At 45.8% G+C, this 27298-nt stretch overlaps 1 protein-coding gene and 3 non-coding genes across 6 annotated transcripts; all 4 read right to left on the reverse strand.

Moving 5' to 3' along the window:
- Positions 1–272: 272 nt before the first annotated feature.
- Positions 273–27124, reverse strand: LOC106608850 (uncharacterized). Of its 3 annotated transcripts, none has more exons than XM_014207024.3 (17): positions 26926–27124; positions 25441–25506; positions 25042–25153; positions 24114–24187; positions 21378–23945; positions 20811–20884; positions 16298–16421; positions 11272–11317; positions 7305–7459; positions 6992–7135; positions 3897–4083; positions 3613–3758; positions 3265–3372; positions 2947–3054; positions 2263–2614; positions 2032–2120; positions 273–1918 (listed from the first exon to the last, which is right to left on the reverse strand). In XM_014207024.3, exons 1-17 carry the CDS (start codon positions 27058–27060, stop codon positions 1583–1585), a joined length of 4824 nt encoding a protein of 1607 aa, XP_014062499.3. In that variant the 5' UTR covers positions 27061–27124; the 3' UTR covers positions 273–1582. The 3 variants fall into 3 exon arrangements, with proteins under 3 accessions (XP_014062499.3, XP_014062500.3, XP_014062498.3); XM_014207025.3 differs by having other exon boundaries at positions 7305–7456; positions 20811–20887; XM_014207023.3 differs by having other exon boundaries at positions 20811–20887.
- Positions 21161–21265, reverse strand: LOC123743885 (small nucleolar RNA U6-53/MBII-28). The gene has a single exon (XR_006770737.1). It is a non-coding gene; the product is annotated as a small nucleolar RNA U6-53/MBII-28 (small nucleolar RNA).
- Positions 24499–24615, reverse strand: LOC123743884 (small nucleolar RNA U6-53/MBII-28). Its single transcript, XR_006770736.2, has one exon. It is a non-coding gene; the product is annotated as a small nucleolar RNA U6-53/MBII-28 (small nucleolar RNA).
- LOC123743886 (small nucleolar RNA U6-53/MBII-28) lies at positions 25599–25717 on the reverse strand. The gene has a single exon (XR_006770738.2). It is a non-coding gene; the product is annotated as a small nucleolar RNA U6-53/MBII-28 (small nucleolar RNA).
- Positions 27125–27298: the final 174 nt, after the last annotated feature.

Here is a 27298-nt window from a genome sequence, read left to right on the forward strand (position 1 = left end):
CCATAAGGGAGTTGCAGCGATGAGACAAGATCAACTACCAATTGGATACCACGAAATTTAGAGAAAAAAAACTTAAGTGCTGTTCTTGTGAAACGCCCGTGATTTTGGAATGAGGTGGTCGATGAGCAGGTGTCCACATACTTTTGGCCATGTAGTGTATTCATATAATTTACTAATCTCCTGAATAAGCAATTGTTTAATTATCAACAGTCTCCTGGGAACACGAACAACATTACAAAATATGACTTGAGATACTATATTAAAGAATGCGATGACATTTAAACTTTTACATTTATTTTGAATTCTTTGTACATTCAGCACTTACAGGAGAACAAAAAAACAAAGAGCCAAATAAGAATCAGTTTCAAACAAATTAAAAACAATATTAAAACAGTAATAATCTAAGTTAAACTCATCCGATGTCTGATTCATTTACAAAAAGAACTGGGAGAGTCGAGGGTACACTGAGTGAATAAGAAGGAAGAGAGCAAGAAAGGGGATAGTTTCACATGTTGGGACAGTTTCACATCGTGCCACACGGATTCTCTCAGTGCGTTTGGACCCCCCCCCACCCAAACAACCTAAAAAGAACAGTATACATGCCAAGTGTGCGTAAATGAAATCAGTCCCCCTCCCCACCCCACACAAAAATGTCCCTACCCCTCTGACAAGGCAAAAAGACAGTTTCCTAATTTTGTTAAACATATGCTGCTTTCAGTGTAATGACACATTACCAACTTTAACCTTAGTGTGTGGAGAGAGGGAGAGCAGAGCACCACCACACCACACTAGAACACAAAAACCATCCAAGGCTGAGATTTACATGATTCATCATAATAAAACGTCAAAGCAGAAAAAATAACCTTCACATGACCCAACAAAGGGCCTTGGTACTGGTCGTAGAAAAAATAACTTCACTGGATTTTGAAATACTAAAATTGATTCTAGAACACATTTGGGGGTTGGTAAGCTGGGCTGCTATTTTTAAATGGATTATTACAGGGAAGAGTCTTATTACTGTGTGCCCGCAGAGATTGGTGGAACAAGACTCTGTTCCAAGCCTTGAGGCAAACCGCCACCCTTTCTTTCCATTTCTGGTTAAAACGCATGAGAATTTCCAGAGCTCAGAATAGGCCTCTGGACTGCTTCGTATGAGAAGCTTGAGACAGATGAGGAAGAGGGAGAGCGAAATGTCACCATATCTATTCCCTATATAGTACACTACTTTTGACGGGGGCCTTCATATAGGAAATGGGGTGCCATTTTGGAGGCAGACATTTTTTGGTTCACTAAACTATCAACATGTGACCAAAGTCTATACATGTAGATTTTTATGAATATGTGAGACAGACGGCATTACTGAGTGAGGATTTGGGGTTTTCTAAATTGGAGTCTCCCTGGCCCAAAGACAGGATAGCCAGAAGAGGAACAGCATGTTAACCTGAAGACTATGGAAGTGGTTTTAATGTAAAGGAAGGGGACCAAAAATCTCTTTCTGCTGTGTTCCAATTGTATGTTGAATGAGGGACTGCATCCATCCTTTTTTCCTCCTCCCCATCTCTCACTCCGTCAAACTGAACACTCAACGGCGTTTGTCTCGGGGGTTGCTACGGCTACGGGAGCGTCGGAACCCAGCAGAGGGTTTAGTATCAGGACCTCTGGGTCTGAATCCACCACTGTCCCTCCTCTTCTCCCCCTCTCTCTCCCTCCCTCGCTCCCTCTCTCTATCCCGGTCTCCCTCAGATCCCCGGACACTCACACTTCCAGTGCTTACCGCAGCTCCGCCCTCCTTCTCTCTGCTTTTAATTCTCTCCTTTCTCTCCTCCTCTCGCTTCTTGTCCTCCTCCTCCTGCTGTTCTTTCCGCCTCCTCTCTCGTTCTTTCTGTCGCTCTTCCCGTTCTTTTCCCCTCTGGTTTGCCTAGGGATACGAACAAAAGTCATTAATGACAATAAAACACTCCTATCAAGTTGTTGCATTATGAGTGTGTGTGTGTGTGTGTGTGTGTGTGTGTGTGTGTGTGTGTGTCATACCTGTTCTTCAGTGAGGGGGAGCCAGTATATACAGGGAGCTGCTTTGGTCTTATTGAAGAGGTCGTCTAGTAATTTGGCAGGAGGCTCATCTGTTGGAATGGATGAAAATGGAGGAGAGGGAGAGAAAAAGATAGTGAGTTAACATCGTAATATCGTAATAGCTATAGGTTACGAACAGCTTAGATATTAAAACATGCATAGGGAGGACAAGGGACTCCCAACTCCTCTCACCCTTTTTGTCGGTCTTCTTCTCCTTGCCGTCCCTCTCCTTCCGCCTTCTCTCTCTATCCAGGGAGCGAGATCTCCTCCCTCTCTCCCTCTCCTCTCCTGGTTTGCCTCCGAAGTCTCGAACCTTGTCCCGGTCCCACTCACGTTCCGCTCTGGTCCTCTCCCGGCGTTCCATCTCCCTCTCTCTCTCCGCCCACTGGTCCCGCACCCCTCCGACCACGCCGCGGTCCCCGCGCCCTTCCATCAGAGGGGGCAGCACGCCCGGTCGGACTTTGGGACCTCCAGGACCCACACCAGGCTGGGGGCGGTGCTCCTCTCTGGGATCCACGGTCAGTAGGCCTCTGTGAAAGTCCAGCTAGAGAAGGGAGAGAACGAGGGGAATAAAGAATGAATGACAGGAAAAGAGGGTGAATGATTTTTAGATGGGCAGTGTTTTATCACTTTAAAAACTTGTTCCTTGGATGGATAAGAAAGAAAGGGCTTGGTTCAATTTGTTAAATCATATAATTTACACCATAGATCTATACACCATAGATTGAGCATAGATCTACACACCAAGCGCCAGCTATTTTCCCCCAAGTTAGTTTATGTAGATGTCCATCAGAGGTAATATTCCTATGTTCCTAGTGTTTACTAGTACTAGTCCAGTTGTTCCCTGTTGGGTGTGAGAGGGTTGGACAGAATTACCTCGTTCTGCTCACAGAAGTCCACACTGAGGACTTTAGGGTTGCTTTGGGGCCACTTCACTCCGTGGAGAGCAGCTCGTGTGGCCACAGCTTCCTCTGTGCTGGAGTACTGGGAGGAAAGAGAGAGAGAGCGAGGTCAAAGAACAATGACCGGTTCTTTGAAAAACAACAGTGTGATGTGTGTGGACTTTCAAAGCCATCAGTTTCCCTAGTCCCAATTAAGTAATTTGGGAATTAATTATCTGACAGACTTGACACTTAAAATGATAGTGAGAGACAAACTGGTATGAGAGATAACGAGACAATGACAGTTACTCACAGTGACGTAGCAGTGAGACTTGATCTTGTCGATCCAGAAGCCATCCTCTACCACTGAGCCTGTCCTGTTCAGCAGCTCCTTCAGCTGACCCAGGGTGAAAGGTCGCACCTAATGGACAGGAGATAGGTCATAGGTCAGTTAGGGCCACAGGTCACTCAGTTTATGATGTTGATTCAAGGTAGAAGTTGCCTTTTTGCACAGATCTAGGATCATTTTATCCTAACCTTAACCATTAGGGAAGAAAATGTTAAAACTGATCAGTGACTAGGAGCAACCTTTTCCCAAGATCTACTTTTATATATGCAATACACTCAAATGAGTGTGTTAAAGACAATGCTCTGAACTCACCAGGTTACAGACGTGGACGATGTTGGAGACTTTGCCTCTGGGCGGAGAGGGCTGTTTGGCGGTGCGAACCGGGTCGTCGATGGTGACAGACACACCTGACTTCTGCTGGCTGATGGAGCGACGCACCAGCGTATCACTGGGAGTGACTGAAGGAGAGAGATTGATTTGAAGAGAAAGGGAAAAACAAGGGGAACGGGGCAGGAAGATAGTGGTTAGAAAGAAGGGTCATATTAGCCGGAGAGACTTGGGAGACGGTGTTACACTTCAGAACTGTTGTGCGTTACCTTTCTTAGCGTCGGTGTCGTGTGTAGCGGAGGACTGAGACTCCATGGTGTCTTCTGAGTAGCTGTCCTTCCTCTTCTCTTTCTGTGTCCTCTCTCTGTCATGCTCCTGTTTTTTCTCCTCCTCCTCCTCTTCCTCCTCCTCATCTCTTTCTCCCTGGCCATTCTCCTGGTTTTCACTTGGGACCACCTATGAATGGAGAAGAGACAACTTAATCACTATATAGCTCAAGCGTGTAAGAATACATGTTGGTTTGTCGATAAAAAGAAAACTCGGGTCTCCGTCCTCACACGATGCTCGTTCACGCTGCTCGTTCCATGGGTAAGCGAATGCTCCTACCACTGTCTCTCCCAAGCATCTTTGACCAGTGTTTAGGCTTACTGCCCAGCATACACCTTGTGTCAACAGCACTGGCTTATGCTAGACAGAAGAAAAAAAACAAAGCTCAATGTGGAAGAGGAATACGTATCAAACGCTACTCCATGAACTCCATCAACAAAAATTGTTGTATAAAGATCAACAACAAAAAAAGGAAAGAAAATAAAGTCTGTCCTGCAACTCTTTATGGATTCTACCAACAAAACGGTTGATGATATGTTTAAGGATGTCATGGAATTTAAACAGTTTGGAGTTTACGCAGTCAGAGGTGGAGGAGCTAAAGAGCCTGAATGTCACAAAACAGACTGCATTCAAAACCATGTCTGAGGATTTAGCAATTTTCCAAACACTTGACAAGCACTCTTCCAAAAGGAGACTACCTCGAAAACCAACAGAGGCGCAATAACATTTTTTTATTTTTTTTAATATTTTTTAAAGATGGAATTGAGGACGTTAAGACAAACTTGGCATGACACCGAAGTCAAGGGCATGAAACTCCTGGCAGATCAACTCAAACTGGACCCTAAACTCATGGAGATGGCGCATAGGAATGGCACTTTCTTCCCTGATGGACGGCCCAGATCTATTGTGGTGAAACTGCTCAGGTACAAAGACAAGAAGGAGATTCTCAGGAGAGCCAAGTGCCTGAAGGAAACCAACATCTTCATCAATGAAGACTTCTCTGAAAAGGTACGCCTCAAAAGAAAGGAACTGCCGCCAGGACTAATTGAAGAACGAAAGAAAAGGCCAAATTGAAAAAAACTGATGGAAATCCTGTGGATTGCATTAAGGAACATTTCCCTTCTCTGCTTCAGTTTGATCCTCCTGATGTAATTGGTAACTTAAAGATATCAGCAGCAGCCTCTAATGTATATCTTCACCAAATCTACGCAAACTGGTATTGTTCCTAAAGATTGACAATTTTCTAAAGTTATCCCCCTGTATATAATCTGGGGATCCAAGATCTTTTGCAAATTATCCCCCAACATCTGTACTATGTTTTTCTAAAATCCTCAGAATTGGTATATAAGAAAATGTTGAAACATTTAATTAACACTTCTATATGAGCAACAACATGGTTTTTGTAAAAACTACTCCAGAGATATGGCTCTTTTGCAACTTGTGGATAAGATCTATACAGCCATTAACAATGAAAATACACTTTGGCATCTTTTTACATTTATCCAAAGCGTTGACACGGTTGATCAGGAAATATTACTTTCTAAATTGCATTACTACGGTTTTCATGATTATACATATCATTGCTTATATAGTTATCTTTATGATAGAGAACAATTTGTTTATGCAAACAGCTGTGCATCTACCAGGGCCAAGATACGATAACCGGGCCTTTGTTATTCCTAATCTATATCAATGACCTTGCTGCTTTCAACCATTCTCTTTGTGTGATTAAAATCAAATTGGTATCATCAGCAATCATTTTGATTCACTAATTAATGAAGCCAACTCAGATATGGCCAACTTTTCTGAATGTTTCAGATAGATAAAAAAATAAAATAAAAAATACATTTCTATCTAAAGATAATTTAACTATTGTATTCTCCAGAATCTCAATTGGTGGGAATGAACTGGAACAAGTCACATCCACTAGATTCCTCAGAGTCTAATTGATGAAAAGTTACCTTGAAAAGATCATATTCAATTTGTCTGTAGCAAAGTGATGATATATTTTGGTATCATCAGAAAGATTAGTGGTTTGGTTCATCAGGCTTACATCCTAACTCTATACTACAGTTTCATTTAAACATATCTAATTTACTGTAATATTGTCTGAGCCAGTACATATACCTCCTACCTACACAAATTACTCATCATACAAAATACATTTGCCAGACTAGCCACCTCTAATTACCTGGCTTCATCTGCGCCTTTGTTTAAGAAACTCAACATCTTGTCTATTTACGATATTAATGTACTCCAATTATGTACTTTCATCTACAAATACCTCACAGACAGTTTACCTAAACCCTTCAATGGATTCTTCCAGGTTCATTCGGAAATCCATCTATATAAACACAAGACACTGTGATAACCTTCACCCTCCCCACTGCCACACCTGACATAGTCAATTCTCTATCAGATACAGAGGTACCATACTCTGGAATTCTTACCTTCATATTGCCAAAACCTCATCATCCCTCAATAACTTCAAGTGAAGACTGGGGGTCAGCCTGACGAACCAAACTACCCAGTAATCCCCTCCGTCTAGCCTAATTCTCACACACATAAAACGTTTTTCTTGTATACTGAGTATATCATGTACAATTATAATTAATATGCTTAGTTTAAATGATTGAACAAACTTTTTTTTTAAACTTCTATTTGTGGTGTGGTTTTCACATCAGCCCTTTTGGGCTTCTATCCTCACCTGCACTCTGCTTTCACCAGCTTTTTTATCTGTACTGTTTTGTCTTTCACTTGTATTTGGTGCGAATAATATGCGGCAGGTAGCCTAGTGGTTAGAGCGTTGGGCCAGTAACCGAAAGGTTGCTGGAACGAATCCCTGAGCTGACAAGGTAGAAATCTGTCGTTTTGCCCCTGAACAAGGCAGTTAACCAACTGTTCCCCAGTAGGCCATCATTGTAAATAACAATTTGTTCTTAACGGACTTGACTAGTTAAATAAAGGTTAAATATTTTTAATTGTACAGTAGCCTATTAAAGTTTGTCTGATCAACTCCTCAGGTCCCTTTCCCCACCTGTGTGACAGTGCGTCTGATCTTGAGGCCCTTGTCCAGACCCTGGTCCTCCCTGGTGGTGTCCTCGTCCCCAGACAACTGGATGTCATCAGGGTGGAGATCCACCACAGCATCCTGACTGGGCTTGATGTCTGGGATCAGAGACTGGTAGGAGAGGGGGAGAAAGGAGGACAATGAGTTTGAATGTAACAACTTTGAACCTATGTTCTGTCTGAATTGAAACAGGGATTTTTAGGGTGTTCTTTTCTTCTTCAGAATGTGTGCCTGTCTGTTTGTATGTGTGCGTATGTGTGTGTGCTGCCATGTACAGTACCTTGAGTGAGTCTGTGGTGATGCTGATGGATGGTTTCTTGGCGTTGACGGCCGTGCTGGATCCCCATCTCCTCTTCCTCCCAGCGGCGGTCCCGGACTCTGCCTCCCCCCCTGCTGCTGCTCCTCCTCCTCCCTCTGGAGACGACTTACTGCCTGCTGAGAGGATGAATAACATATATATACACCATATAGTAGGAATCAAACTCATATTTTTCACCTGCGTCGAATACAACAGTTGTCGAGTTTTACAGTGAAATGCTTACTTACGAGCCCTTTCAACAAAGCAGAATTTAAAATGTAAGACAAATTATCAAAAAAAAAAAAATCTACTTTGAAATAGTAACAATATAAATACAAAAATATATACAAAAGGAGTTCTGGTACTGTTGTACTGTAATTTAGCATGTTCGTAAGGATATTGTCTGCACAACATGAGGGGGAAAATAAGGAAGAATAAAAGTTACAAAAGGGAGCAGGGGGAATACTGAATTACAGACGTAAGAATTAGGATTGTCTGAGGTAAGAATCTAGTTCCTAATGAATCAGGAAAACGAACATTTGACAGAGACTCCATTATGAGAACACACCAGTGTCACCAACATTTATCTGGGCAGAGGAACCATGATTTACTCAAAATTGATTAATCTATGGCTTCTCTTTCGACTGAGCTTGGAATCAAAGGTCTGCGGGAGACTGATTTATTCATCCTGCTGCGCCCGCAGCTTTTCAAACCGCACCTGCCCACAACCGCTGGCTTTCTGTCCGACTCTCACCCGCTACAAGAACTGGTCTCAAACCCAACTGCAGTACCAAAATGTTATTTTAGGCATATGTGACAACTCACTTGCCAGCCATGGTCTGTAGAATTTGGCACCCTATAGGCAATATCAAAAGGCACAAAAATAACTTAAGAAATATGTTAAATTACCAGTTTTTCACTTGGCCCATTATGGCTATCGGTATTACACACGCAGTTTGAAGAGAGCAGAGGCTAATTACACGCGCACCTGATCGCACATATGGCTACGGAACTTGAAGCAGCAGCAAGAACGACGACAGCGAACACTTGCTCAAGCTAGGTTTTTCTTATAGGATACAGCCTACCTTTTAAGAGGAAGATTTGCAGGCAGAGACAAATAAATGGGTACTCACGATTTATCGAAAATGAGAAGGCGCAATGCTTGCTCACCATGGTGCATGTGCTCCTTTTCCTTTTCAATCTAATTTGTTTTATTGCACCTCGAGTCACGTTGGTCGGGCTCCCTCCACTTCTTTCTATTATCCTACCAGACGAGCCAAATGACTTACATGCTGACTTCAAGGCAAGCAACACTGAAGCATGCATGAGAGCATCAGCTGTTCCGGACAACTGTGTGATCATGCTCTCCGTAGCCGATGTGACCTTTAAACAGGTCAACATTCACAAGGCCGCAGGGCCAGACGGATTACCAGGACGTGTACTCCGAGCATGCGCTGACCAACTGGCAAGTGTCTTCACTGACATTTTCAACCTGTCCCTGATGGAGTCTGTAATACCAACATGTTTCAAGCAGACCACCATAGTCCCTATGCCCAAGAACATTAACGTAACCTGCCTAAATGACTACCAACCCGTAGCACTCACATCTGTAGCCATGAAGTGCTTTGAAAGGCTGGTCATGGCTTACATCAGCATCATTATCCCAGAAACCCTAGACCCACTCCAATTTGCATACCACCCCAACCGATCCACAGATGATGCAATCTCTTATTGCCCTCTCCCACCTGGACAAAAGGAACACTTACATGAGAATGCTATTTATTGACTACAGCTCAGCGTTCAACACCATAGTGTCATCAAAGCTCATCACTAAGTTAAACCTCCACAGGGTCTGTGGGTCCACCGCGGGACGGTTGAGCTAACGTAGGCTAATGTGATTAGAATGAGGTTGTCAGTAACAAGAAAATTTCCCAGGACATACAAATCAGATATTGGCAGAAAGCTTAAATCTTTGCTAATCTAACTGCACTGTCCAAATTACAGTAGCTATTATAATGAAATAATACCATGCTATTGTTTGAGGAGCGTGCACAGTTATGAACTTCAAAAGTTATTAATAAACCAATTAGGCACATTTGGGCAGTCTTGATACAACATTTTGAACAGAAATGCAATGGTTCATTGTATCATTCTAAAACGTTGCACATACACTGCTGCCATCTAGTGGCCAAAATCTAAATTGCGGCTGGGCTGGAATAATACATTATGGTCTTTCTCTTGCATTTCAATGATTTTTTTTTTTAAACGTATGGTTTTTGCTTTGAATGATCTTTTCCCAGATCTAATGTGTTATATTCTCCTACATTAATTACACATTTCCACAAACTTCAAAGTGTTTCCTATCAAATGGTATCAAGAACATGCATATCCTTGCTTCAGGTCCTGATTTGAGTACGTCATTTTAGACGAAAATTGGAGGGGAAAAAAAGGGACCAATCCTTAAGAGGCTAAGGACCCTGGGACTAAACACCTCCCTCTGCAACTGGATCCTGGACTTCCTGACGGGCCACCCCCAGGTGGTAAGGGTAGGTAACAACACATCCGCTACACTGATCCTCAACATGGGGGCCTGTCAGGGGTGAGTGCTCAGTCCCCTCCTGTACTTCCTGTTCACTCATGACTGCATGGCCAGGCACGACTCCAACACCAAGTTTGCCGACAACACAACAGTGGCAGGCCTGATCACCGACAACGATGAGACAGCCTATAGGGACGAGCTCAGAGACCTGGCCGTGTGGTGCCAGGACAACAACCTCTCCCTCAACTTGATCAAGACAAAGGAGATGATTGTGGACTACAGGAAAAGGAGGACCGAGCACACCCCCATTCTCATGAACGGGCTGTAGTGGAGCAGGTTGAGAGCTTCACGTTCCTTGGTGTCCACATCAACAAACTATCATGGTCCAAACACACCAAGACAGTTGTGAAGAGGGCACAACAAAGCCTATTCCCCCTCAGGAGACTGAAAAGATTTGGCATGGGTCCTCAGATCCTCAAAAAGTTCTACAGATGCACCATCGAGAGCATTCTGACTGGTTGCATCACTGCCTGGTATGGCAACTGCTCGGCCTCCGACCGCAAGGCTCTACAGAGGGTAGTGCGTACAGCCCAGTGCAACATTGGGGCCAAGCTTCCCGCTATCCATGACCTCTATACCAGGCAGTGTCAGAGGAACACCTTAAAAATTGTCAAAGACTCCAGCCACCCTAGTCATACACTGTTCTCTCTGCTACCGCATGACAAATGGTGCCGGAGTGCCAAGTCTAGGTCCAAAAGGCTTCTTAACAGCTTCTACCTCTAAGCCATAAGATTCCTGAACAGCTATTCAAATGGATACCCAGACTATTTGCATTTTTTACTTAACACGTATTTTTTCTTAAAACTTCACTGTTGGTTAAGGACTTGTAAGTAAGCATTTCACTAAGGTCTACTACACCTGTTGTATCCGGCGCATGTGACAAATCCAATTTCATTTACAATATTTATTTACAGACACTGTAGTAAACTACAGTTTAATCATATTGAAGTTAATTTCCTTGGAACGATAACTGCCACGTGATTCTCCGCCCATACACAGTCACTAGGCAGCTTACTCCATTTCAATGAGGCGCACTAGATCCCACACACCCAACTAGGAGCGGCAGGCTACTGAACTTCTGTGTGTGTGTGAATAATGCAACAAATATGTGCTTTTAGGTCGATCTGGTTTAAACGCACACGAAGCAGAAAGACGTCCACTTCCAAGAAATGTTTGTCCAAAAGTAGTCTTATGACCGCCCGTAGCATGAAAAATGCTGACGCGCCGCAATGATCTGTCGGGACCCGCGGCCTGGAATGTATCTAGACTGATGTGATTCTTTTCTACGGTCTAGATTAGAGGGGATCCAGTACAGGACAGGTAACAGTAAGCCAAACTGGTAATACTCACTGGTCAAGGAGATCTTGCGTGCAGCGAACGCTTTAGGAGTGGTGCTCTGGAAAGAGAGAGAGGATGTAACAGATACCCCAGGGGCGTGGGGTGAGATGAGACCCAGATACTGTAACAACATACTAAACACAGAGAGAGAGAGAGAGAGAGAGGGAGAGAACTGTCTGACAGGCTCCTATTAAACCACATAAGGAGAAGATATGGGGGGGGGGGGGGGTTGGTCGATACAGAGGGAAACTCCAGACACGTTCGCCTCCACCTTTGTTCAAAGACACTGGAAGATTAAGACGAATTAATATGTTCCTACCGTGTGTAAGAGTGAGTGTAGCACTGCAACTTAATCACTAGACATCTAAAGTACACTCCTACTGGTGTGTGTTGGTGTAGGCACAGTGGTAATTCACAGACAATACTCCTACTGCAGTGTTGCTGTGGTGTGGGTGTAGTACCGACTGAGGACAAACCAAGTGCATAGAATATGCTATATAAAAGGGTCTAATTTAAGGCATCAGCAAGTTTTCCTCTGCTAGACTGTAGAGACCTGGTTGAGTATAAGACAGACTGACATTAACTGTATTAATGCATCTTTATGGAATCTGGGTCGGGGATGTTAACGTTCAGACCAGGAGGATACCCTTGAGCTAATCGTTAATGATGTCTGGCTCTTCCTGTGTGTGGTAAGCAGAGAGACTGACTATACTGTAACTCTATATCTTTTATAAATCATATACGGAACAAAAATAAAACGCAATAATTTCTAAGATTGATGATTTACAGTTCATATAAGGAAATCAGTCAATTGAAATAAATTAATTATGCCCTAAACTATGGATTTCACATGACTAGGCAGGGGCGCAGTCATGGGTGGGTCTGGGAAGGCATAGGCCCTCCCACTTGGGAGCCAGGTCCACCCACTGGGTATCCATGCCCGGCTAATAAGAATGAGTTTATCCTCACAAAAGGGCTTTATTACAGACAGAAATACTCCTCAACACCCCCCCAAGCGTGGTTACATGTGGTCTACGGTTGTGAGGCCGGTTGGACATACTTGAGACATCTGTGGCATTGGGTTGTGACAAAACTGCACATTTTAGAGCGGCCTTTTATTGTCCCCAGCAAAATGTGCATCTGTGTAATGATCATGGTGTTTAAATCAGCTTCTTGATATGCCACACCTGTCAGGTGGGTGGATTATATTGACAAATGATAAAATGCTCACTAACAGGGATGTTAACAAATTTGTGCACAACATTTCAGAGAAAATGTTTTTTTGTGCGTATGGAACATTTATGGGATCTTTTATTTCAGCTCATGAAACATGGGACGAACACTTCACATTTTGCGTTTAAATATTTTGTTCAGTATGTATAGTCTTTGATTCAGAGGGGTTGGGTTAAATGCGGAAGACATTTCAGTTGAAGGCATTCAGTTGTACAACTGTCTAGCTATCCCCCTTTCCCTTTCATTATGGACCTTACATTTTGTTGCCCTTAAAATGTACAAGGGCCTGTGTTGGTGCCTAAACATCTACATACAACGTTGTGAGTCAGTGTTTGGGTTGTGACGGAGTGTTCGATGTCACAGAGGTGGAGGGGTGGGCGCTGGAGACCTCGTATGTCAGACCAGAGACCCCTGAGAAGGTCTAGGCTGATGCTGCAGATCCAATTCAGTGGATGATTGAAATAAAGAATGGTGTTCTGCCAGGAAATGCATGCAGACACTTAGGATAGGCTACATATCAAATTAGGATATTTTATCAACTTGAAACTGCAGTAATCATGACAGTTTAAAAAGGTTTATATTGAGTTACACATAGCAAAATGAAGTCAATCCTCCTGTCTTGAAATGACCAAACAGATCTGAGAAGAAACTATCTGACATTACTTAAGTTATTTAAAAAAGTAAAATACATCTCAAATAGAGAGAAAAATGACAAGTCATTTCCTGGTACCATCGACACCTGATTCCTCACTGGCTTGGCTATGGCCCAACCGCACGGCAGTGTGTACTGTATCTAGGCAACAAGGGTCCAATCAGAGAAGGCAGAGGAGTGAGGGCAGGACTCGATTTGAGTGTGCTGAATGGTGATTAGCCGGCAGGCAGGAAGTGATCTTAGCTTTGGACTTGTTTTTGGTTTTTTTTCCTCGAACGGGAGGGGGAAGAGGGCTTTTCTCAACTGACTGGTGCTTTGCTTGATAAAGAGTCATTTTGCCTTTCGCTTGTGAGGCAAAGGATTCCTGAATGGTTGGTTTATCGACAAATATGGTTAGAAGGGGTCAAAACGTTTGAGGTCCCAATATAAACAAATTGGATCCCCTGATGTCATGACAGAATTTGTGTGACGTATAGACTTGCAAAGTTGCAGCTGAAAAGTCTCTGATGGTGTAATAACCAATAGTCCAATGAGACCACGGATTGAAGTTCACGTCCATAATGCCTCGAGTAGTTTTATAAAAAAGTTCAGTGATGGGGAGATGTTCTATAAATAGCTTTGAAAGTCTCTTACAGATGTCTGGACAAACACCCAGTTGTCAATTCAGAATGTAGGCTGTAAGCACACAACCTGATGACGTATTCTACATGTGCACTGTAACCAGATTTGCCCCAATCTTTGATGCAGGTGAAAAGTTCAAAATCAGATCCAGCAGTCTGATAAAGGCTGACCAGCCAATCAAGGCCCAGGTTGGATGCTGGCCTGGCAGGTCAAGCCAATAGGAGCATTCGGAACAGGGGAATGAGCCAACAAAAGGGCTCGCAGTAACAAAACAGTTCCATAAGTTCTTGCACCCAGAGGTTAATGTCTGTATGAGAAAAGATGTAGTCCAAAATTATGTTAAGTCCATTTCAATAATCCACTTGAGTGTCTACATTGAAGACACATAGCTAGGAGAGGTGTCAGAAAAAGTCCATTTGGTGTCGTTTCCGATTATCGGTTTGGTCCTTATAAGTGTGTAGGTGGTCCCAGTTCATTCAAGTCAATGAGGCAGAAATCATCTGCCTATTTACAGTCCTCTCAACCAGTAGGGGGCAGACTGGCAGGAAGACATGGGGATAAACAGCAGGAAGTAGCAGGCCCTCTGGACTCATCTTGTCTGCAACGAGTCCGCAGTCCACTTTCTTTCGGTGCGGGTGTGGAGAGTAGCTGTAGCTCCTCCACAAAATGGCGGAAGAAAGGGAAGGTGACAACAGGAGACAACGTCCCCCTCCCCCTCTCTCCACCAGGCAGTCCAGTGAGTAGGCTTCCCTCCCCAGGGTTCTTGTGCTGGTTGTGGTTTCGTGGTTTGTTGCGTTTCTGCCGGTTTTGGCTGGCTCAGCTCGGGACATTGGTGGTCCGGCTCAGGCCCTGTGGTTGGCCTAGGGCTGGAGTTGAGGCTTTGGTCCCGGGGAGGACTTGCAGGCTTAGCCTCTGGTTCAGTGGTTGGCTCAGCACTGGCCTGGGCTGGAGGTTAGGGAAGGCCTTGGTGGTTCAGCTTCTGTCTCTATGGCTCAGCGCTGGTCTTGGCTGGAGGCTTAGAGGGGAGGCCTTGCAGGCTCTGGCTCTCTGGTTCTCTCTCTGAGGCTAACTCAGTGCGGTCAGATGTGGTGTAGTAGTAGCTGTCACTCTGGGGCCTAGATCAGGTACAGCCGAGGCGCTTGGGCATAGCGGGGCAGAAGTTGGAGTAGTAGTAGTACGCAGGTACCATTAGGGACAATGGAAGAGGCATGGGCACCTTCGTAACAAAGCAATCAATGGGGTTTTAAAACAGCAGTCACACCAAGAGAGATAAAGAGATCATGGGAATGACAGAGATAAAGATGGACAGAGTCAGGCCAGAGAGAGCGCGAGAGCGAGAGATCATCAGTAGAGTGAGAAACAGAGTGAGAAAGAGTGAGAGCAAGAGTCAGTTGTGGAGAGAGAGAAACAAAGCAGAGTCAGAGAAGGAGGAGAGCGAGAGACAAAAAGGAGGTAAAGAGAGAAAGGAGGGAGAGAGCCTTGATGCTGTCAGGGGCTATTACTCATGCAAACCCTGAGGTCATGGTCCCAAACACACATACACACGGTGAGGGTGAGCCATTTCAAAAGGGTTTATTTAGCTGAATACCAAATCACATTAGTTTATAATCTGCAATATGTAAAAGAGCAGAATATTCTCTGAAGTTATCTCATGGTAGATCAATTAAAATGAGGGTCCTATTAGCCACGGTGCATTGCTGGTTTACAGCAATGCACTCAAGTAGTGAAGGTTTTTGCTAATTCCAAAATGGACAACCAAATACATTTAACTCTGCTTCCCTTTGATGGCTCTAATTATTATTACAAAACGGTGTATGGCCATTATAGGATTAGTGAAAATATATGTATATTTATCTGAAAGTGAGTCCTACATTAGCTTGTGATAAGGAGGAATGTGACTGTAGATTAACTTAACTCACCCTCTCACAACCCCACACTGACACAGACACCCACACTGACCAAACATCGTGATGAGGAGCATGCATGCAGTCTGTGTGGAGTTAACATCTAATTTCACACCCCATTAGGGATGAACCGCCTGCAGTCCAGTCGCTTAGGCAACTGCTCTATGAAAATAATGAGTACAGAATAATGTGTGTGTGTGTGTGTGTGTGTGTGTGTATGGCACCTCTGTGTGGAAGTGTATGTTGCAAAGAATGGCTGTATCGAACTCTGTCAAAGGACGAGGAGAGGTGAGATCACTCAGTCCCATACCTATGGGTATTTTAACTCTAAGCCATAGTTACAAGGGCGTTAGTATGGTCGTTCACGTTATCCTGACACATACAGAAGTATCTCTCTATGGACGTTTAACTGTGTGTGTCCCAAATGGCACCCTATTACCTCGAATGCACTACCTTTTACCAGAGCCCTATGGGCCCTGGTCAAAAGTAGTGCACTATGTAGGGAATAGGGTGCCATTTGGGACCCATAGGTACCAGACTAAGCCATAAGATGAGGGTGGTTAGTTCCTGAAACATCCACTGACCCCCCCGCTCCCAGTCCCCAACCCCTCCCTCTCAGCGGCCTTACCTCCTCCATGCAGCCCTCACTGTTCTGTGGGTCCCCGACAGGGGTGGGCTGGGTCTGGACTGGGTCTGGCCTCTCCACCTCCATAGGGCCAGATGGCTCTGACAAGGAAGACTGCTTTACCTCCCTGGGGGAGAAAGAGGGAGGGAGAGAGTATGGGGCAGAGGAGATTATCATACAAAGATCTGAATAAGGAAAATGTAATCAAATCTAAACATAGATTACATCTGTGGTCTCTTGTCCTACCAACTCTCATTACCCATGAAAACTAAAGAGACAATCAGGTACAAAGTAACTCAAATGTGTCCCTCGTTAAAAAGCAGAGAAGAGAAGATGGAGGCTAGAGGCTACCTCTACCTCGGAGAAGAAAGCCGGAGACACACAGAGGACAGATGGAGGACGAGAGAGAGAGCGAGAGAAGACACAGGAAACGGAGGGAGAGAGAGAAGGGAAATGTTGGTTAAGGCCAGTGATCTGGGACAGTGTACTATAAATAACTTACTCACACCATCAGGCAGCCAACTTACACCCAGCGCCGGGGTCACAAATACACCTCAAAACACACATTGAGGTGATCATTTACAGGGTCCTAACGTCGCTGACTGCCAACTGATTGGAAATCTTCAATATTGCATCCTCAAGCCTTCCACCTCCTCCACACCAAAACAAAGTAATTGTTGTGTGTGTGTGTGTCTCCTACCCCCTCAAAAAACACACACCTGCAATCTGAGGCCTGTAAGGGGCTAGGGACCAGATGTCTACTAGAACTCCACCCCAGTGGGGCAGCAGTGCAGGAGCAGCTGGTCCCATAAGTGATCATTAAGAGTGTGTGTTGGAGTAAGGAACTGCTCCTGTGTTTCATGAAGAGAGGCCCCTATTTTTTCAATTTCCTCTTTTATCCTTAATCATTGCTCTACACATTCAGCATTGATTGTACATGTGGTACCCACATGAGACAGACAGTCTCATCAACAGTAAGCCTTGCCAGTTGGGAGAAGGAAAAGTATGTCACACCATAAGGGTACACAAAAACGACTTGATGGCCAACAGATGTCTTGTGTATTAATGATCTCCCATGGTGACATTTGCTCATTTAACATCACCACAACTCATCTCGCTTAACAATCTGACACCAGAGCCATATATTTACACATGGCTTTGTCTGATACCATCTATTTCAAGACAAAGGAGCATAAAAAACGACATGTGAAGTGGACAATTAAAATCAGGAATACCCCCTGGATTCATGAATTATATTATCTATAGAGTCATACCAGTGATGTGTGTGATTCTATCATTGAGATATATAAAATGGTCTCTAAACATCCATTGGATTCACAGTGAGTGTAGGTGTGCTTTAGTACACACCAGAAAAACATGTTATGACAGTCAAGAGTAACGAGGAAGTCATTCGATGTTTAATTAATCAAATGAAACGCTGCTACTGCATGATTCTCACCAATACGCCTTTAATCAAACCACTACCAGCTATACTACTTATTTATCCGTGTAATAGATTATTTGGTAATCAAGATTTAAAACATGAGTGATCACGGAGTTACTCCGGTATCTCCCATCCCCTCCCCCCCAACACGAGGCCATCGGCTCCACACCCCCCGTGGACGTGGAGAGCGAGACTCACGTGCACGTCGCATGTAACACACTTCGTATGTAATAATCAAACGACCACGTCAATAGCTGACCATGACAACGCATGGTACGACAGTTTAGCCACAATCCGAATATAAAAGGCACCAGACGGGCAGGTTGAACGAGGATTTGAGACATGACACAAGTGACAAGCTATCAGCGCGTTAGCGATGAAACCAAGGGTAACGTTAGCAGCTAGCAACGTAATGCCTAACCCCTCTCTATCTTACCCGTTTTTGTTGCCTTCTGACAGCATATTGCCGGGCTGGAACCCCCGACAGGCAACGCTCTATCGTAATTGATTATTCCAGTCAAGCGTGGATTAAAATCGAGGAGAAATCCTTATGCGGCTGCGGGGTTTGTGCACTGCGACGGTATCAGAGTAGCAATACACTCACGACGGCCATATTGGATAGCGAGCCGGGAGGGGAAATTAGTGTGAGAGGAGTGAGAGAGCGAGGACCCGTCTCTCTTCTCAGCCAAGGCAGAGAGGAAGAAGCGAGAGGGTTTACTCCACCCAAAACCAGACCACGAAAATATTACTACGAAATTGGAAATGTGTGTATACAGGTCAATGAGTGTAGTGTTTGACAACGTCAAAAAAACTACTTTATCGGAGTTGTGCCTCTTGTTCACACGCGTATCTGCCCTTATTGGCTAATATGATCCCACCTGATCTCGCCTGCCATCCATCTTTGAGGACAAGCACTTCCATTGTTAGTGGTCACTCGACCATCTTGTCAATAATAGATAATGGGCCAAGGCCACACCGGCTGTGGGACTGCCGCATTGGGCGCCTGACAAGAAATACGACTACCGCTGCAATCTTTTCCGCTGCCTTGGCTGTCCCAAATCTGACTTTACCAATGATGTATATAAACCCTGTATTGCGAATGCTATGCATTAGTCAATTAGAGGCTTTGAAGCCACCGGTCGGCCATATTGGCGCAGTCCTCCATAGGAATTGTACAGTATTTAAATTAAAATGATTCAAGGACAAATTTACATGCATTTGTTGTTGTAGTGGGAACAGTAACAGGACAAAAACATGCATGAAGGTGTCTAATAGATTGTGGCAAAAACAAATGTAGACATTAATAAATTATTTCAAAATATATTTTTTACAACGATGGGGGAGTGCCAAGATGGAGGAGCGGTGGCTTCAAAACAGCGCCCCCTGTCAGCCATCTAGTGTATACAAATAATTTGACGTTAACCAATTGGAAATTGAAATGTAAAATGATAGGGGTTAAGTGAAGAGTTGGGACGTCCCAAAGATGTAGCCAAGCACTGACCGTTGCCCTTTTCTATAATATCTAGTCGTGTGAGTAAGCGTTTTGATTGTTGTACAACGCTGCTGGAGAAGCTAACGCTATATTGTAACAACTTTACAGGTGGGAGTAGAATTGCATTGAATTCTACATTGGTCAGAAATGATCGCTTGAATCAGTCAAGTTTCATTTCACGACCTCAAGCCAGAACGTTGAATAAAATTATATTTTAACGTGATTTACCGGTTGTCCATGTAGTCGTTGGTCCTTTTGGCAGTAGGAATGTGAGACTATATCCACAGGAAAGTATAACTACACAAACGAGTTAAGGCGCTGGTAGTGCCTTCAGATTTCTATCACCTGAAGCACTGACACAAGATGAAAAAAAAAAAATACATGCACGAGACGTGTATACTTTCCGAGCTCGTGCTCGTGTTTACATGGTTCTGCACATGCTTCAGGAGATAGAAATCTGAACGCACTTTCAAAACTATATGTAATTATTCTTTCCTGTGCATATATTCTCACATTCCCACCGCCAAAAGGACAGACCGGTGTAGTACATTAAAATATAATTGTATTCAACTTTATGGCACGTAGAAGTCTTGCGAGGAAACTTTCCTGATTCAAACGCTAATTTCTGTCAGACATAGAATTAAATGCAATTCAACGTTGGGTTTCCAGGCAAGGAGTAGTAGAATAGCTACAATGTATAAAGCTAAAACATTGGTTGACGTTCTGGTCAACTTACACGATCAGCTCTATATGGAAAAAAACCTCACATTTTCTTCCCAATATATCCTTGTCAAATCTCCAAACCAGAAGTCAAGCCAAAACATCTGTCATTCATCAAAACACATTAAAACCCATGAAACATATACTTCACTCATGGTCATTGATAGACATTCAAACGTCATGATGAGGCAAGACACATACAGTATACATCTGCGCACACACACATCCACACACGTTTTCTGATGGTGCTTCCTGCTTTTATTATAAATCATTAAACTCCCAATTGCTACCTTGCGACGTCCATCCACTCCTGGAGTCCAATCCTCCACGGCTCAATGACCAGAATGAGGTGTTCAGCATGTGTTCAAGTCATCCAAAGACACATTCACATTGCAGACAAAAGAAAATGGCGGCAAAGACAAGAGACATTGGTAGAGGAATAGATGATATGGACTGTTGCAGGTGGTAATAGTGTGTGTGCGTGCACCTCAATCATGTTTCTTGTGCGTGTAAACCTACAAACTGGCATTCAGGATTGTATTCAGTTCTTGTGGGAAGAAATTCATTAAGTGACAGACAGGTGTGAGATGGGAGTATGATTTTGTGAATCTGTGTGGACCTCTATCAGCAACACTGTGAGCACAATGTCACTTGGTTTTGAAAGGTTTGCAGAAGCTTCCCCTTACCAGAGCCTGAGTGCATATACAGAAATATCTACAATCGATAATGCATGTGAAAGTGCAGGTGGGAAAATGTGAGCACCTCACCAAGGATTGTTTATGTGAAGTGTGTGTCAGTGCGTGCAAAGAACAGCAAGGAGTGTGTGTGCGAGAGCAACTCAAAATGGTACTATGGCTGACCTGGCAGATTGTTTCTTCTCTCCTCCTTTGTACAGTCTTCTCTTTTCATCCCCTCTTCCTTTTCCTGTGCCAGTCTTCTGATAAACAAACAAAAGAGTGAGCAAATCACAGACAATTGGCAATATATAGCAAAATATCAACGTGTTATGTTAGATACAAAAAGAAGCCACTTTTAGATCAAGTCAATGTGATTCAAGAAAGAAAAGTTAGACAAGAAAGATGGGGATTTGTTAAGGAGCAAGGCGTATGAGGAAAGAGAGGTTATGTTAATTGTTAGTGGAAAATAATATTAAGAAATAAGCATGGCATATGCAGGTCGTGAAGCATCTTTCACTAGTTCTCCTCAGCCCACGCTGAACCAGTCAGTATGAGAAGGTGAGTTTAACTCACTTGCACCCCCACTGACACTGTCAGTCTGGCGCATCAGTATTAGCATGGCGGGATCATCATCAGAGAGAAGCATAAGCAAGAACTAATGTGTACACTGCTCTAGCACTGGATTGTGATGGTAGCTTGTCATTGCAGAGAGAAAGATTTGATTGACATCCAGATTAGCCAATCACTAACCTTTTTTTTGTCCCGGGAGGAGGTGGAGCCAGAGGAACGTGACGAAGAGGACCCAGAGTCCGAGTCGGAGGATGAAGAGTCGCCACCACTAGAGGGAGATGACCTCCTGTGCCTCGCCCTCTCCCCACGCCTGCCTCGCTCTGCTTCCTTCTTCCTCTCATCTTCCTTCCTCCTCCTCTCATCTTCCTTCCCCTTCCTCTCATCTTCCTTCCCCTTCCTCTCATCTTCCTTCCCCTTCCTCTCATCTTCTCTCTTACCTGGGTAAGAAGGGGGTAGAACAGGTCCCATGGGCTCAACCTCAACAGTCTCTTCAGGTCCCCTTCTCCTGGTCTCCCCAGGTTTAGGAGTCCCCTTCTCCGCCTGGCTGGCACGCTCCTTCTCCGCCTGGCTGGCACGCTCCTTCTCCGCCTGGCTGGCACGCTCCTTCTCCGCCTGGCTGGCACGCTCCTTCTCCGCCTGGCTGGCACGCTCCTTCTCCGCCAGGCTGGCACGCTCCTTCTCCGCCTGGCTGGCACGCTCCTTCTCCGCCTGGCTGGCACGCTCCTTCTCCGCCTGGCTGGCACGCTCCTTCTCCGCCTGGCTGGCACGCTCCTTCTCCGCCTGGCTGGCACGCTCCTTCTCCGCCTGGCTGGCACGCTCCTTCTCCGCCTGGCTGGCACGCTCCTTCTCCGCCTGGCTGGCACGCTCCTTCTCCGCCTGGCTGGCACGCTCCTTCTCCGCCAGGCTGGCACGCTCCTTCTCCGCCAGGCTGGCACGCTCCTTCTCCGCCAGGCTGGCACGCTCCTTCATCTTCTCATCGTCTCCTCCAGCTTTCCATCCAGGCTTCTCCACAGACGCCTTGTTCAGTGCGGTGACCTCCATGGTGTCGTCTGTGTGCTGCTGGGCCCCTGAGACAAGGACTACCTGGGGTTCAGGGAGTTCCCCTGGAGAGGTCACCACCACTGACCCCTGCTGCACAGGTTTGGGAGGGGAGGTCATGGAGCCGGAGGAGGTGTCGGAGAACATGCGGGGCTTCTTGGGGGCGATGGCAGGCGGGGAGGTGGTGGTCGTCATGGCTGAGCCGGGAGTGGAGGAGAGGGGTTTGTCCCTGCCGAAGGGTGACTTTTTCGGGGTGTCTCCCTGGTCCGTCACAGGCTCCTCTGACCCCCCAGACCCAAACTGTGAAGACGCAGATGGAAGCGTCAAGTCACGTCCACGCTGCCGTGGCGGCAGGTGACTCTCCTCCTCCTTCTCCACCTGCTTCATCTTCCTCTCCTCTTCCTCCGCCTGCTTTGTTTCTTTCTCTGTCTTCTTCTGTGCCGTCTCTCCAGATGGACCCTGGGGCTCGGTGGTGAGGTTTATGCTGGGGACAGCTGCCACAGACAGCAGAGGGAGAGGATGGGACTGGGCTCCTGATTCAAACATAACGACTGGTGCAGGGACCTCAGGTACAGTGACGAATCCCGTGTGCCCTGTGCTGCTGCCTCCTGTGTGGGTGATAGCAGCCCCAGGGAACATGACCACCTCAGCCCCCGGTCCTGCTCCAGCTCCTGGGCTGCTGCCAACTCCATCTCCTGGTCTGGAAGCCTCCCCTCGAGGACCTGTCTGGCCGTCCGCCGGCGCACCCTCGCCTCTCTTCCCGTAAGCTCCCTCGGACGCCATCTTGCGGGCCAGCAAGGAGAGGGGTCCGGGTCGGCGCTTGGCTCGGGGCTCTGGGCTGCTGGATCGGGAGCTGGAGTCAGAGTCCTGCCTCTGGAGGCCACCTGGAGGGAGGCGGACGGACACCCCAGCCCCTGCTCCTTCTGGCTCCTCATCCATGTCAGGCGGGCTCTGTTTGGGGGTGTCGGGGAGGGGGAAGGAGAGCTCTGGTGGTGGAGAGGGGGGCGGGGTGGGCTGGCGGAGCTGCATGGGGGGCTGGTGTACTACCTGCTGAGGGGGGATGTGTTGCGGAGGCTGGAGCTTGCGTCTGGATCTCTCTCGGGCCGCTGGGACGCTGGGGGAAGGCTGCTGGGGCTGGGGGGGAGGGGCTAACCCTCTTCCGCCACCTCTCTTCGCCGCAGGTCCCCACTCATCTTCATCCTCCTCACTGCTGTCATCATCATCGTCACAGTCTTCCTGGACACGGTTACTGCCAGCTGCTGCCCGGGCAGAGCGGCTGAGGTGGAGCACAGAGTGGGCGGGTCGGTCGTCATCCGCCGGGGCGGTGCCTTCCTTCTCCTGGGTCTGGGCGCGGGGGGGCATGGACGGGGGCAGGCCCTGGCGCTCAGGGTCCCCTAGGACGCGCACCGACAGTGAGGCCACAGCTCGGGGCGGGGAGGGGGTGGTGGGCTCCTCGTGGTGGAGGCCATGTTGGAGGGAGGGACGCTGCTGCATCCAGGATCCAGGACCTCCAGGGGCGTCAGGAGACTCCTGAGGCACAGAGCTTGGGCCAAAGTCTGGTCTGCGAGACATCATCCCTTGGCCCATCATCCCCTGACCTTTCCCCATCATCATTCCTTGGCCCTGGTGCCCCATCATCATTGGCCCTCCTCCACCTCCTCCCTCTTCCTCAGCCCGGGTCAGTGGGGGCTGGGAGGGCATGGGGCGATGCTGGGGTGGGAGAAGAGAGGTTGGAGGAAGGAGAGAGAAACATTTTGACTGTTAGCTAGGCTGATATGAACAATATAACTTATAGGAGAATACATATATCTGGAGGACCGTTCAAATGTGGTTGGCTTTTTAGCGTCTTCTGCTACTGTCTGTGTGTAGGCTACTGACCTTGTCAGGGTTATAGGAATCGCTGTCGTTGCCATCCTCTGTGTGCTCCTCCTCCTCGGGGCCCGCTGGGCTTTCTGTTTCACAGAGAGGTTAGAGGTCAGGGGTCAGAGAGGTTAGAGGTCAGGGGTCAGAGTTTACCCAAAAAAGGCCATGTAGCACACTATTTGTTTGACAACAAAATAAGATTTTTGCCCATTTACAAAGGATGAAACTGGGATGTCTCCAGACTCTGCACTACAACTCAATTGGGAATGGAGTAAACAAAGACTGCTCACTCACTTACCAAAATAAACTGGTATACAATAATAAACTAACAGACAGAAGTTATTTGTAGCCTTTTGAATAAAATATATTAGAGTAGGAATCGTGGTTAATTCCTAGTAGTTCTCCTCAGCCCACACTGACAGTCAGTATGAGAAGGTGAGTTTAACTCATTTGCACCCAGATTGACCGTGTGTCTATCTGATGCATCAGTATTAGCATGGCGGGATCATCATCGGAGACAATAAGGACTTGGGGGACATAACATGGTGTGAGAGGCCTGAAATGGGCCCACAATCCATATATGCTGATGAGAAGTTCACTCAGGTACATCCATATGCAGATGTATATGGCACTAATCTAACTGCCCTCGATTCAGGAATATACCATTGTTAACAACACTATTGTGCCACTATCTATCCAGACATACATGTGCCAACTGCACAAAGCATTGGGGCCATCGTCCATTGTTCAGGTAGAGAGGAGATGTCCACACTAGCATACCACTTAGAATGTATTCTCAAAACATTGCTTCACACTAAGTAGTATGCTAGTGTGGATATTGGAACAGACTGGGACTATGTTCCAATGCCCACTCCACACTAGCATTCCATGCTAAGTAGTGTATGCTAGTGTGGATATTAGAGCCTTGTTGCGGATGTCCTACCATCAGCCTCGGCTGCCTCCCTGGCCTCTCTCTCTAGCCTCTGGCGTAGGAGCTCCTGCTGCTGAGCCAGGTACTGCTTTATGAAGCTGTTTTGGCTCATCTCCTCCCCAATCTAAACACACATGGGATATAGGCACAACATTAGAAAACAGGAAGGGAAAGACTATCTGTGTAATTTAATGATACAGGACTCACCCCAATCTAAAAACATAAGACAGACACAACCTTAAATGTAATGATACAGGTACAAATACTGTATGTTCTAATCAATTTGAGGGTAAAAAAAAATAAAAAATACATCTCTGGTCAAACACACAGATGACTGAAAATTAAAATCAGGTAACTTCCACCTAGTGTTGACTCTCCAATCAGTAAGTAGTGTTTTGCTTGGGCTCTTACCTGGGAGTTGGGCTGGAGGCCAATATGGGGAGTGGAGGTCCTCTGAAGATTCTCCAACATTAGAGCCTAAAACAAAGAGCAAAATACTGGTTGAAACACACATCACAATGCTGTTGTATTTCCACAAAAATGTAGGCGAGTAAGAGCTATTTGTTCATTCTCCTCAGCACACACTGATCCAGTCAGTATGAGAAAGTGAGGCTAACTCACTTGCACCCAGAGAGACACACCGTCAGTCTGGTGCATCAGTATTAGCATGGCGGGATCATCATCGGCGAGTAGCAATACAGTACTAAACATTTAACATTTACATTGTAGCAAAACTAACCAAATTCTTACAAGCACATACATGAAATCAGTCAACAAATAAGGGAGATAAATGTAGCACCACAGACAGGACAACAACCTGTTGTTCCTATGCCAACTCCAGCTGGAGTTGTTTCTGTGCTGCTGCAGCTGCAAGTGATGCCCAACACGTCATCATCGTGGTCGGAAGCAGGGTCTCAAAACACTCGTTCTCTCTGTCCTGTCCTGTCCTCTGCAAGGATATTATCTTCTAATGAACAAACCCGTTTTTATTCCATATAAATAGGCAACGTAGAAGCGAAAGGGATCGGTCGATGTCAGTTACATTGGAGGGGCAAAGCTGCACCGCGATGCGTAAATCCAATTCGACTCGGGTCATTGAATTTATAGTGCCAGCGAACCTTTAGTTCGAAGAATAGCCCATTTTCACACACAGGAAATTGTAATAACACAAGCAAAGGAAACTGCATGGCAGATTAAAAAAACCTGTCGTTATATTTGTGTGATTGCTGAGCATTGTGTGCAATTAAGTTATTACGCCATTGCTTATGGGGCAATTATAATGCAATTGGGGATTGTCTCATTCTGATGGTGGGTACATTAATATGCAACACTAGTTTGTAGGAAAGCGATTTGTTTTTCAGCTGTGGTAGTGTTTAGGAAAATTTTATTTGGACAAATAGTTAATTGAAGAGGAAAAGAAAAGCAATTTCACGTGAATTATCTCCTAAACATGCTTGTCTTCCTAAGCGAACTATGTAACTAGTGAGCTACTATAAACGGCGCATATGGGCAGGCGCGTACCCAAACACCCTGCCCCCTCCTCTCACAGAGCGCGGGCCCGAGGACAGCAGCTCAAAAATACAGTAGACGGACTAGTACCGCTAGTTAGCTCGCTAGCATAAACACACACTCCAGTTGGGCCTTCAGTTCGGGCCGTGCAACACATCTCAACTTTGAAGAGTGTTGTACCACACTAGACATAGTTTTAAATTTGCTTCGACATCTTTAAACACACTGATGCATAATTCGCTAGACTTGAAATCCTCCGCACGCGTATGAGTGCCAAATATTATGCATTCGCCGAACTACCGACACTCGGCCTATAACCCCACTCTATAGCCTCCTGCTGAACTTGACCAGCTTGTTGATAGAAGCAAAAACCTGAGCCAAGCTTACCCCTTTCAGTCGCTTAATGAGTGTATTTTTCGCCCCGCTTTTAGGGAGGCATCGTTGCTCCAAAGCGGCTTTCAAGTCTGCCACACGGAGCGATTGTAGAGGTTTACCATTCAGCGTAACATCTTCATCCGCCATTTTGCTTTCCTGTCACTCGCTCTGTCGACTCGTTCGAGCTCCAACAGGCGTCGCTACGTCCTCCTAATCCCCGCCAACGTCACGGTTCGGCAATCTCCGGAGGGGGTGGAGAGAGAGATCGCTTTCTTACTGTAGTTATCAGCCAATACTGCACTAGCCTTGTTAACACTATTTTAAATGACTTCCCATTATTTAAACGTAACTTATCCATGTGACGCCCTTTCCAGAACCAGACAGT

Source organism: Salmo salar, chromosome 07, assembly GCF_965601325.2.
Source record: "Salmo salar chromosome 07, fSalSal1, whole genome shotgun sequence".
Classification (NCBI taxonomy): Eukaryota; Metazoa; Chordata; class Actinopteri; order Salmoniformes; family Salmonidae; genus Salmo; species Salmo salar.